This window comes from Xyrauchen texanus, chromosome 6, assembly GCF_025860055.1.
Source record: "Xyrauchen texanus isolate HMW12.3.18 chromosome 6, RBS_HiC_50CHRs, whole genome shotgun sequence".
NCBI lineage: Eukaryota > Metazoa > Chordata > Actinopteri > Cypriniformes > Catostomidae > Xyrauchen > Xyrauchen texanus.
Window position 1 is genome coordinate 13,594,732 of NC_068281.1, and position 13,503 is coordinate 13,608,234.

At 37.7% G+C, this 13,503-nt stretch overlaps 1 protein-coding gene across 2 annotated transcripts in view; it reads right to left on the bottom strand.

Annotated features, from left to right (window-relative positions):
• Positions 1–245: 245 nt before the first annotated feature.
• The window catches only part of carmil3 (capping protein regulator and myosin 1 linker 3), a 94,680-nt gene continuing 81,422 nt past the window's right edge, over positions 246–13,503 (bottom strand). Inside the window, exons 26-40 of one of the 2 annotated variants that reach the window (XM_052129317.1) lie at positions 12,802–12,915; positions 12,529–12,704; positions 11,136–11,223; positions 10,926–11,036; positions 10,702–10,768; positions 9,541–9,728; positions 7,731–7,810; positions 7,445–7,609; positions 6,169–6,367; positions 5,517–5,796; positions 4,094–4,215; positions 3,598–3,739; positions 3,015–3,089; positions 2,735–2,842; positions 246–1,433 (exon numbers count right to left, since the gene is read on the bottom strand). In XM_052129317.1, coding sequence (XP_051985277.1) covers positions 1,393–1,433; positions 2,735–2,842; positions 3,015–3,089; positions 3,598–3,739; positions 4,094–4,215; positions 5,517–5,796; positions 6,169–6,367; positions 7,445–7,609; positions 7,731–7,810; positions 9,541–9,728; positions 10,702–10,768; positions 10,926–11,036; positions 11,136–11,223; positions 12,529–12,704; positions 12,802–12,915 — 1,956 coding nt within the window. In that variant the 3' untranslated portion in view covers positions 246–1,392. Of the gene's footprint in view, positions 1,434–2,734; positions 2,885–3,014; positions 3,090–3,597; positions 3,740–4,093; positions 4,216–5,516; positions 5,797–6,168; positions 6,368–7,444; positions 7,610–7,730; positions 7,811–9,540; positions 9,729–10,701; positions 10,769–10,925; positions 11,037–11,135; positions 11,224–12,528; positions 12,705–12,801; positions 12,916–13,503 lie in introns of both variants that reach the window. The other variant, XM_052129316.1, reaches the window with a different exon arrangement.

A 13,503-nucleotide genomic window follows, 5' to 3' on the forward strand; every position in this document is an offset into this window, starting at 1 on the left:
GATAGTACCATGGTATTACCCGATCTTTTAGATCTTTAAGTGCAATATAAATACCATGGTACATGAATATGAAAACCATTCATCACCCTGGTATATACATATCGAAGTAGCCTACCATGGTATTACATGGTAATATTTTTTTTAAAAGGTCCTAAGACCTCATATTTTAGAGACCTGTCAATAAAATGCATCACGTATGGAAAAAGGAACAAAAGCATGTGTAATATTATTTTTTTTATTCATTCAAATCACATTGCGTAGAAAATAAAGATATTTAGGGCCTGCAAACTCTTAAAACATTTATCCAGATGCATAAACAATGCTCAATCATGACAACAGTAATACTGCTAATGATTTTGGTCATGTAGACAAAAAGGATAAGAATAAGTTAGTCGTACATTGCAAAACTTCACATGGTAATGTTGGACAGGGGTGAAGAACCTTCACTGAACGGAACAAGAATTCAAGCGATGATTAGTGCAAATATTTGTTCTGTTTCTATATTATGCTTTACAAAATATCATTCTATCGTTTTAAAGATAAATAGCAAAAGTTCTGTTATGTCAAAGATTGTCAGCAGACTCAGAAATGGAAGAAAGTGAGAGAGACTGATATAAAGGAATGATAGTTAAAGGGGAAGTTTATCCAAAAATCAAAGTTCTGTCATCATTTGCTCACCCACATGTCTTTTGAAACCCATATGGCTTTCCCTCCTCCATGGAAAATAAAAGGAGTTTTTATAGCAGAATGTCCAAGCTGCTCTTTTTCATTCAATGAAAGCGAAAAGTGACCATGGTTTAAATTTCAGTCTGATCCTTACACAAATCTATCAAATGGCTTCAGAAGATTTATAATACAGTGCATTAGTCACTTTATGATGCTTTTATGGTTTCCTTTCTTTTTTTCACCATCTGCTTTTATTATATGGAAAAGAGAAGCATGAACATTTTTCAAAAACACTCCTTTTGTATTCCAAAGCAGAAAGAAAGTCATATTGACTTGGAATGACAAGAGGATGAGACATCACTTTTTAAATATGATATACATTTTTTTGAGTGAGTGAACTATCCCTATATGTGGAGAAGGTTAAGAACGATGGCTAAGTAAAACTGTATTAAGTAGTGCAGGATCTTGAGGGAAAGCAAAACAACTCAATTGAGTAAGCAATAACATGTGTGTATGTATGTGTGGGCCGGTTAGAGTGATAAAATGACAACATGACACTGACTGAGAGCTGAAAGCAAGCATCTTTCTGAATTTTTTCCTCTCTATGAATTTTCATCAAGGTGCAAATTCATCTATTGATCATGTCTTTCTCTCTTCCTCTCCCTCTGTATCCTTTCAGCATCACAATGACCCGCTGCTTTCACAGAGCTTTGGCTCAAATGGTTGTCAGGATACTTCAGCGTTGCTTGGCTCCGAACTCTGATGACCTGCAGAGATTCAGAGAGGGAGAGAGAGAGAGGAAAAGAGAAGTGAATGATGGTCTATTTACGTTACCTGTTTACTAATCTGGCTTAGTTAAAGGTCAAGCCAGAGCCATCTGTCCAAGAATTTGCTTGCTTGCTCGCGCGCGCGCGCACACACACACACACACGCGCACACAGGCACACACTTTTTAACAATCTATCATGGTTGGGAATTTCTTTTGTCTTCTATTGTTTTATACTAACCTAATCATATAATCTATCTCTTAACCATACCTTACTTAATCCTCACACAAGTTAGAGTGTGCTTTATGTTTACAACATTTTCGTAAAACATTATTTGGTTTGTGTTCGCCAAAAAAAAATTGTTCACCCTCATGTCGTTACAAAACTGTTGTTACAGTCTTTCTTGTTTTTGTAGAGCACAAAAGGTGAATTTAAAAAGAGCGGATATCCTGGCCAGTCTTTCCCATATAATGAAAGGGAACCAGAACTGGGGCTGTCAATCTCCAAAATTACAAAGAAGCTAAATTAAAGTCCATAAAAGTGGTCCATATGACTTGTATGCTATACAACAGCTTTGGTGAGGAACAGACTGAAGGTTCAGTTGTAATTCACTGATAATCTTCCACTTCATTGAGCTGTTAACTTTGAGAAGTGAATCAGTCCATTTTGTAAACAAATTCAGACCGGTTTAATTAACTGATTCATTGAAATGATCTGATGCAAAAGAATGATTTGTGCAAAAATGTTCACACTTTTCTAATGAACTCTCATGAACACTTTAAGTAGAGCTAGGGCAAATGTTAATGTACAGCTTCAGAAGACTTGGAATATAGCATACAAGTCATATGGATCATATTTATTCATTTTGGAGCTTGACAGCCCCAATCTTCATTCACTTTCATTATGTGAAAAAGATTGGTCAGGACTTTTGTTTAATAAAAATCACCTTTTGTGTTCCACAGATGATAGAAAGTCATATGGGTTTGGAACGAAATGATGGTGAGAAAATAATGTCAGATTTTTATTTTTATTTAATTTTTTTTTGTTTAGGTGAACTATACTTTTAAGCTGTTTACTCAGAGGGGACCATTAGCTGGTCCCCACGATGTAGACAAAACCTGACCCACACACAAACACAGACAGATGTATGCTTTCACACTCACATGTAACACTGAAAAAAATATTCTAATTACTGAAGCAGCTATTCAGACTATCCAATAAAACAACCAAAATCTTTGAAGGAGAATTCAGAGGGGATGTTTGCAGATGCACACATACACACATATACATTTATACAGTACCGGGAAAATCCAAAGATTTTATTCGCTTTGGAGGGAGTCTAGGTTTTTTCACAGGGGGTTTGCGATCTGAGGATCTTTCCAGATCACAGCGGGTGTCTTGTTCCATACCTACAGGAAATACAGGGGGACATACAGAGGGAGGTGGAGGACCTATATGAGGATCACACAATAAATGTATGAGTATTGGAGGATTATAGATGAATGCATGCAGCAGCATTAGACAATTAATTCACACAGACCCTTATCACATGCTCGGAAGACTCCCTTTGAAAGTGTGTACCTGTGTCACATGAGTTTGACTTCCTGTTTCTGTATGGCTTCATGGGACCTCCAGGGCTGCTCTTGATCTCTTCACCTGACCACCACCATACAATCGTCATCATCATCATCATCATCATCATCATCATCATCATTGCAATAAACCTATTTTCAACCTATTTATTATACTTGATCTCAGGTGTCTATTAGATAGTATGTGATCTAAAATGTAATATTAGCTTAAATCTTTATAAAACAAAAATACATATTTTTTTTTTAAATATACAAAACATTACATACGATATTCTTATAACAATATACAAATATTCTTAAAACAATATAAAATATTGTTTTCAGTTCTTATTGTTATGATTGTCTAAAATTGTCATTTTTTTTAAGTTGTTTTCATTGTTTAAATGCATGTATTTTTGTTAGCTTTGCTGTATATGCATTTAATGCATATAAATGCAAAAATGTAACAAAAATAGTCTGTGATTTTGGTCCCTTCTCCTTGTATTGCGCACCAATAAGTTGTATATGTGCATCCCTGACTACAAGTACTGCATAAATATAATCATTGTTCTCATATGTTGTCCCTGGATTACCTTGAAGAACAGCAGAATCTACTGAAGCAGAATGAAACACAGGCTTAGCTGAGGTGGGCAGAGCAGGTGGTGGCTGATTCTCATTGGCCACGTCATGTGATGGGGGGCCAATGGGAGACATATGAGGTGAATAATAACAAGGCTGGAAGTAATGACATAATCAAAATCTGTTGTAATGATACATCTTTGCTATGAGTACAAGTATACACTCATCGTTGGTGAAACAATCATCAACATTCTGAGCTCACACACATGCTCTGTTCCAAAACCTAATGAGTAAGATCCCTCATTTTGTCCAGCATCGTATGTATTGTTTGTGGTGAAGGAAATCCAGATTGTATTGTAGAGCATTCTTAATCAGTCACTTATAAGGTTCCATTTCAGTGAGGATGCTGCCTTAGAAGACAGCTGCCTACGTAGAACAATGAAGCTCACTAGGTTTTAGAACTGAGTCACACGCTCATTTACAATTAAAGGCATGCTACAATGCACACACCTTTTCAGGGATAGGTGGAGTCTGTCCTTCTGGTTTTAGGTCTTTCAGCTCTTGTCCACCTCTCCTCTCTTCTTGTTCCTCATCCCTTTCTCTCTGTTCTCCAGAATCTTCAGTGGATGTATCTGTGGAAAGAGCATTGTGTCAAAGACAGATTTCTCCCCAGAAATGTAAAAATTGTTCCTTGTGTAGTTTCAAACCCATACCATATTCTTCTGAAGAACACAAAAAGAGAAGTTAGGCAGAATGTTAGCCTCAGTCACCATTCACTTTCACTACATATTTGTTCCATACAATGAAGGTGTCAGTCCCCCAACTTACTGCCTAACATCTGTATGTTTTCAACATTTTAACAGAATATCTTACAGGTTTGGAACAACATGAGGGTAATTTGAATTTTTGGGTGCACTATCACTTTTGTGAAAAAAAAATAAATAAATAAAAGGAAAAAAGATTTGGTCACATGCCATAAACTCAATTGTCTACAGTGCCTTTGAACTGGTTCATTTTAATGATTTGGTTAAACCAAAATCTCAAATTCAAGCAAATACTAAATCATAAACAACTCCAAATTTGAATAAGAACCAAATGTGTTTCACTACAAATATGTAGTGCATAATAAAATAAATGCAGGGCAGGATGGGATCATTTAAAGTAATCGTTCCCCCAAAATTAAAATTCTCTCATTAACATCCTCATGCCATCCCAGGTGTGTATGACTTTCTTCTTTCTTTTATCTCACTTATGTAGGTCCATACAGAGCAAGTGAATTGTGACCAAGATTTTAAAGCTCCAAAAAGCACATTACGGCAGCAAAAAAGTAATTCATATGACTCCAGTGGTTTAATCAATGTCTTCTAAAGCGATCCAATCAGTTTTGGGGTAGAACAGACCAAAAGGTAACTCCTTTTTCACTGTACATCTCACCATTGCAGTCTCTGGGCACGATCATGATTTCAAGCTTGATTTCAATTCCTAGCGCCATCTAGCTCTCTGCGCATACGTCAAGCGCTTGTAAGATTAATTAAGTTTAAATCATGATCATGCCCAGAACCTGCAATGCCAAGATGTACAGTGGAAAAATTAAAGAGTTAAAAAAGAGCCATGAATTAAACCACTGGAGTCTTATTAATTACTTTTATGCTGCCTTTATGTGCTTTTTGGAAATTAAAAGTCTTGGTCACCATTCAATTTTATTGTATGGACCTACAGTGCTGAGATATTATAAATGAGTAAATTATGAAAGAATAAAATGTTTTGGGTGAACTATAAGTAAATGATGAAATAAATCATCCTAAGGAACTCTACGGCTGAGTTTGGAATTGCATACTACCATACTATTACTATTTCTGCCAAGGTATGAAGTATGCCATTCTTAACATTCTTTGCCTATTTCTAACTAAAGCGATGAGAAAAGATGCAGTACCAGAGTTCTCCTCCAGGTGGAGTTGTCGTATAGTCGCCAGGCTTGGTTTGGTGTTCTGGGGAGGTGGTTCAGGTATATTTCTGGTTTCCAGCTGCTGAAAGTCAGTTATACTGTCTGTTTTTCTGTGGCTGTCTGACTGCAACTCTTGTCTCCCTGATTCTGTCTGTCTGTCTGTAGATGATGTGTGTGCTTTAGTCACAATATCAGAGTGTCGGTCCATCTCATGTTCAGTATATACAATCTCATCAGATGAGCCGAACACCTCGCTGTAATCAGGAGACTATAGGAAACAGCAAAAGAGAATGTGGTCAACTTTTTATTATGTTCATGAAATCCATATTTACTGTAGTTTTTCGAATAGCTCAAAAACAATTGATGCTAACAATAAAGATCGCCATAACATTATTACTAATCAAAATACTAATTTCCTTCTGTCCTAAACACTTCCCATTTCATAAAAGATATTTTGTGCAAAAAAGGAATAATAATATAAGAACTAAGCACATGCTTACTGGCCAAAGTCAAAAGATCCCAACCCCAAGGTTTATTTAAATCCTTAATCCTAATTTTACGCGAAAGTAACAGTGATACTAGTGCTCTTAGGTTGTACTAATTATGTAAATGAAGGATGATGTAATGTGGCAGAGTTTACCTGTCTCTGTGTGAAACATGAAGGACTCATCCCCATCATGCCGGGAAGTGGTATACCCTGAATGGGCCGTCCTGATAGCTGAGGGGTCCTCTGGACACCCTGCCCCACCAGCCTCCCATTAATGCCCTCAGTGCCTGGGTCTAATCTTCCACGATCCTTTTGGTGCTGAGTCAAGGAGTACACATTCTCAGTGGCAATACTGAGAAAGCAAAAGAGAAACATAGAGAGATTAAGACTTTGAATTATAATGGCCATGTTTACATCTGGTATTAAAGGGATAGTTCACCCAAAAAAGAAAATTCTGTGTATGACTTACTTTCTTCTGCAGAACACAATTGAAGATTTTTGAAGAATATCTCATCTCTGTAGGTCTGTACAATGCAAGTGAATGGGTGCCAGACCTTTGAATCTCCCAAAAAAAAAAAAAAAGGCAACATAAAGTTATCCATAACACTCCAGTGGTTTAATCCATATCTTCTGAAGTGATATGATACGTGTGGGTGAGAAACACGTAACTTTTAATTCCTTTTTTTACTATAAATCTTACACATTCTTCTTTTGTTTTTTGACGATTCACATTCTTCATGCATATTGCCACCTACAGGTAGTATCTGGTCAAAGGTGGAAATTTAAAGTATCAAAATGATATAAATATTGACCTGTTTCTCACCCACACATATCATACCGCTTCTAATGATTTTAATTTAACCACTGAAGTGTTATGGATTACTTTTGTGCTGGCTTTATGTGATTTTAGGACCAACAGAGCTGAGATATTCTTCTAAAACTAATTATTTGTGTTCTACAGAGGAAATACATTTTTGTGTGAACTATCCCTTTAACACCCATCTTGTGTAATACGATCACAAGTTGTCGGGTGAGACAGACCTCCACGTGCATCTCAAATGTGTCTCTTGTGAATCTATTACATGTGAGATTCTCCTAATTGTTCAATCAGACATTCAGACAGTTAGCTTCTTTTATAGGATCCTATATTCAGCCAGTTTAAAAAATTTGTTTTAGCATAGAGGATTATTTACAGGTAAGTAGGCAGTCTTTTGATGTTGTCTGGGACGTATACGTGCTTACACTACATGTGTATACTACAACCATTATAGGACATTTGTACAGAGCAAAAAAGGTAAACGCTAACAACCATACAAAATGTATGACTGGCAAACAAACAACACAACAAATTTTTTTAAACATTATTCAGTAAAGGTAAAAACTTTTTCACACAGTGCTAAGAAAAATAAATCACATAGGAATGATTTACTTAGTGCGACATTCGTCCCCGCAGGCCCCGCCCCTTCCGGTAGGATCTGGCTCCTGATGAGGTATGGCAGAGTTTCTGTTCTTTCTGAACCCAGAAAAGATTGACAGAACACTGCGTCTCTTCTTTCTCCTCAGAGCCTGAGCGTGATGGTGGGAGGACAGCTGACTGCAGGATAGAAAGTCAGGGTGTCAGAGACAAGCAACGTCCAAATATGCCAACATCCTTTTAAAAGGGAAACATTGTGACATTAACATAGATTTCATTATTATACAAAAGTTTTCCACACCTGTCTGGTAAAACTCTCTTTGTGTAGAAGTCAGGCAGTCCATCATCCAGTAGAGATACTCCACCATTTTCAGAGCAGTGCTGTAGGACGACAGGAAAAAAAAGATGATGACAATGAGAGTTTCTTTAATTTTGGCATCTAGGGCTTTGGAGAACACAATTGCTCTACAATTATGTTAAATCTCTTCCACTAAATCATGTTTCCAATTTGAAGCCCCACCCAATCTCATAATAAAAGAATATTCTGGGTTCAATACAAATTTTGCTTAATCAACAGCATTTATGGCATAATATTGATTACCACAAAAATTTATTTTAACTTGCCTCTCCTTTTCTTTAAAAAAGCAAATATCTGGGTTCCAGTGAGGCACTTACAATGGAAGTGAATGAGGGACAATTTTTGAACGTTAAAATACTCACTTTTTCTACAGTATAGCCATATTACGTAAATAATATTTGTGTAAACATTATTTTACTGTGATAAAATAAATTACTAACTTTTTCTGTGTGAAGTTATAGCCAATTTTATAACTTCATTGCCATGTGTCCCCTAATGAAGTATTTTCACTTTCAGTGTGGACAGACAAATGACTTGGCACTGAAAACTTAAACCTGGTTATAACACTATGTTACTGGATGATGCTTTCATGGTACTGTATCTCGTCATCTGGGGTTTGCTTATCTATTTTTCCTCAGTCCATTAATTTGATAAAGAAAAAACTCAACAGAGAAAACAAAGAAATGGCTTGATCACATGATTTTGACTGATCAGATGTGTTTTAAAATGAGAGAGCCTTTGATGTTTCATGTTTGCTATTTCTAGAGTCCCAGCAGAAAACATCTGGCACTGTGTTCAGACAAAATTCTGCACATTTGGTGTGGGAAAAGGAAACCAAGTTGACATGAAAACATGATTAAAATCCTCCCCCATCCTCCTCTTGTTAGCTGCTTGAATGGCTGTCAGGATATTAAATTTGTATTTCATAGCTTGGGTATTTTTTGAAAAGAGGCATTTTTCCACAATTGGGGTGAACAGTTTTTGTTCAAACAGTGCCGTTCCATACCGATTGGAGCTGGTTTCTTTTTCCATTGTGGTGCTGTGAAATCATTTTTAGAATGGACTGACTAATTGATGAGTCATCACATCACTAAAGCCGTTCCACCAGCACAGTTCTCTGTCCCGAGGACTGGTTGACTGACAGTGCTGAGAATTCCAGGACACTAACAATTTGTAATTGTACCATACTCAAGTGGAACTGGAACCTTTACTATGTTCATAACTGTTCGGGCTGATGGTTGAAAAGCACTTAAAATGGTCAGGTCATAGTATGAGGGCAAAAGAAGGAGTACCATCACATGTGAAAGTAATATCCACATTGCATGTTTTTCCACTTTAAATAATGCAAACATCCATTGAATAACAGAAACTAAAAGAAGGCTGCAGTGGATACAAGCAGTTCAATGATCAACATGATAAAGGACACCTCTACAGTAGAATTTCAAGCATCAATACTTGTGCATCTGTGGCAGATTTGATTTGATTACAGGTAAAATACATAAGCAAATTCAGTTTGATGGGATTGAGTTCTCCCATAATAAACAAGTACTTGAGTTGTTAAGTTTATCTATTAAACTGAATTGCAGAAAATATAATATTAGGCAAAAATATAAAGTGTCCTGCCGCATTTCAGTGGAAAAAAGTCCTTCTTGCACATTTACTTTACATTATTATTGATTTATTTTAATGGCACGTAGCTGCCACTTACACATTCTCATCAATCACATAATCAAAAGATCAAAAATCTGCTCACTGTCTCAAAGGGAGCATGTGCAGCTCTGTGCCTTCGTGGTGGACGGGGTCTGACATGAGTCACATGACGCAGAGGTGAACCCTGGGTAGGAAGGGTGGAAAGACCTTCCCATGATGCCGAGCGTGAAATGGGAGCAGACGTCTGAGGAGTGGAGACTAAAGGTGAAGAGTTAGGGTCGTCACCTAGACCTGGAGGAGAGTGGTAAAGGGTTGCTAATATTAGTGCCAAGATACAGCAGGGAGACCTATTTATGCAATTGCTAGGTTGATTGCTACAGGGCTGCCACTAGAATTCACAGGGCATGGGACAAAAATGTTATGGGTGCACCCCCTGTTCCCAAGGCCCAACAAATAGCTTTTACTACAGAAGACTATTGGGGGCTCCCTCATCACAGGTTCCGGGACAACATTCCCGGCTGTCGCTCCTTGACCACAACCCTGAGTTGGTAGGTGAATGCTAAGAAGTTAGTGGTTTATAGGGCATTGCTAGGAGGTTTCTACGGTGTGCTAAATGGTTACTAGCGTGTTGGTAAGGGGATGCAAACGTTATCTGTGTGGTTGCTATGGCATTAATAGGCCATTTCTCAAGCACTACAAATTGGTTTCAAAGTGGCCCAATTTAATTAATATTCCCTTTTCAATGGAAGTCCAAACATTTTTCATCAGCAAGGCAAAAGTTGTGAGCCAGATCCAAGGGTGTAGCCAGGAAATTACTTTTGGGTGAGCCTCAATAAAAGTAATGGAGAACATTCACAACAGTTCAAAGTGTCAAAGTGGAACATTCAAACAGTTCAAAGTGTCAAAGAACAATCTCTATAACTTGGGTGTGCCGACCCACCCTAGGCTATGCCACTGGTCACATTGAAAGGGTTAGGGTTAGGCTGTTTATTTGCGAATCTACATACAAAGTTTTGTCTGGAAGAAGAATAAATATGATAGAAATTGCCTTAGCAAGCATCTCTAATTAAATAAATGTAATTACTTAAATACAGCTTCAAATATGATATAAAGAATGGGTATAAGCTGCAGATGAGTATTGGAAAACATGAAGCCATATATGAAGTACACATGACTTAAAAACTGAATGAGCATCCAAGAAAAAAATCATTCTTATCCTGATTTCATTCTACAGAACGTGTGTATGTGTGTGTCTGTGACTCACTGAGTCTGTTGGACACGGGACGGATGCGTCTGGTCCTCGAGCTGCGTTTCTTAATAGCGATTGTGTCCTGTGCGCAGGCGGAAAGAACAAAAGTGAGAACATCGCAAACCAAGCAGATGACGAAGTCACTTACTTGCATGATATGACAGATACTGTAAATATCAGTAAACACAGCGATGATTCAGTTGTGACTCCATCTTTGTGACTCCATCTAACACACTCACTATGCTGATGCCAAAGTCATCCTCCACCACGTCCAGTATGTCGGTGTGTCTGTGTGAGCGTCTGGCCATTCCCCCGTCTTCCAGCTGTCTTATTTGTGAAACTTGCCGGAGCTGTGATGACAAACAGATGCACAGGAAACAGCAATGTACAGTATGTGCACGCGATCAGAAAAGACAATAGAGAGAGAGAGAGAGATTGGTTTGCAGTACCAGGGTTTTGTGTGTAGCATAGAGCTCCTGCAGTATCTGGTCCACAACAGAGTTGGTGAGATAGGAGACCACAGACAGTTTCACTTCCCTAAGTGGAAAAAAATATTGAGAAATAGAAAACATGATATCATCAGTCTTTTTAGACCATTTTTCAGAACAAGAAAGACTATACATTTTAAATGCACAAAACTGTTGCTGTTAGTTTTAAGGAAAAGTTCACCCAAACATGAAAATTATCTCATTATATACTCACCCTCATGCCATTCCAGATATGTGTGTCTTTCATTCTTCTGCAGAACACAAATGAAGATTTTTAGAAAAATATCTCAGCTCTGTAGGTAACTATGCTGTAGGTAACTATGCAACTGAATGATGATTAGACCTTAATAGCTCCAAAAATCACATAAAGGAAACAGAAGCAATCCATATGAATCCAGTTGTTAAATCTATATCTTCAGAAACAATATAGTAGGTGTTGGTGAGAAACAGAACAATATTTAATTAATTTTTTACTCTAAAATAGATTTAAAGTGAAACAAACAGGCACCACATATGACTTTTCAGATGTAAAAGGGAAAGTGGAGACTGTTTCTCATCCACACCTATTATATAGTTTTTGAAGATATAGATCTAAACACTGGAGTCATATGGATTACTTTTAGGTTTCCTTAATGTGATTTTTTTATAACTACAAAGGTCTAATCACAATTCACTTGAATTGTATGGACCTACAGAGCTGAGCTATTCTTCTAAAAATCTTTGTTTGTGTTCAGCAGAAGAAAGAAAGTCATACACATCTTAGATGGCATGAGGCTGCGTAAATGATGGGAGAAACTTTCTTTTTTGGTGAATTATCCCTTTGATCAGCTTTTAAGAGTACACTAGCAAGTAAATGGCTTTAAAGCTAATAGACATGAGCTAAACCACAAAACTCTAATATTGAATAATGGGATCTTAACAGGAACCAATCGCTTTATTGACAAAGACATTACCTAGTCTTTACGACAGTCCATCCTGAAGAGCATGGACCAACCTCAGTAAATCCACAAAAACTGTTTTTAGAGCGACTTGAGCTAAAGTAGCAAAGTTTATGTCAAATTTGTATTGGTGCTTGCAAAACAATGTTGGATATATCTGTCTTTTCCCATTGAATTAGATAATTATTCTCTCTACTTGATAGCTGACTGGAAAATGCTGCCCAGAGGCATTACAATGATGGCTGCCGTGTGAAGCGACTTGATAAATATGACTATGGTATAAGTTTTTGTTCTGTAATTCTCATCCTCTGCAACATGACTAAAGCTTCAATGGTGCGATTTGTCCTCCTAAGACAAATTGTTGATTTCAGAGCCATTAACCCATACGATTCCCACTCCATGCCCTATTGTCTTACTCCAGAGCTCTGTTGATATCCTGAGCTGCTCTCTCCATGAGCGCTGTGCGGATTGATGAACGAGGGATGGACACACGCTCAGAGATGGAGGAGAGAGGAGGAGAAAGACACTCTGCAGCGGCACATGAAAGTGGACACAGTTCCCGGCACAGAGACACCATAGAGTCTACGATTACCTGCATAAATCCAATCAGTACTTTCATAAATCAGGAGTCAATTATGAAAAGAAACCAGATAAAAATTAGCCTACAGCACGAAAGAGAGGAATATCACCTGCAGTTCTTTATCAGCAGCCTTGGCCAGTTCTCCAGCCAGCGAGTCCAGTCTCTGTCTCACGGGCCCGTCCACTGACAGCACATGGGCTAGCTCACACAGAGATGGGTACAGCTAGAGGACGGTACAGACACCTGTCAAATTCTCCCGCTCTCATTCTCCAATGCACCCAGAGGTATACACTACCAGTCAAAAGTCTGGAAACACCTGATTGAGTTTATATCTCTAAATTTCTTAAAAACCTGAAGGCTTATACTTAAATGCTTGAAATTAATTTTGTAGACAAATATAAATTGTCAAGTCAAGTCATTTTTATTTGACCAATTCAAGGACTTTACGTCGGATTAAGGAAGTGACGTCTTTGTCCCTTGAAGATTTAAGACTAGTTGTCAAACTCATTCAAAACAACAGCGGGAGTGCTTCATTTATAGTGACTTTAACACGATTACCTTTACAAACGTTGATACAATTGTAATAGAATGTAATTATTACAATTTGGATCATGTTGTTAGGGGGCTGGTTGCTACCTGGTTGCCTGGAACTAACAGAAAGTGTTTGGATTGTCGAAAGAACCACCACAAATGGACGCATGAACAGCTGCAATGAAGTGAGACGGCTGGATACGTGCAGTTATAACAACTAGGATATGTAGCAGCACACATCTCTGGTAGGTGAAGAACATTTTTACCAACTAATAGTAAG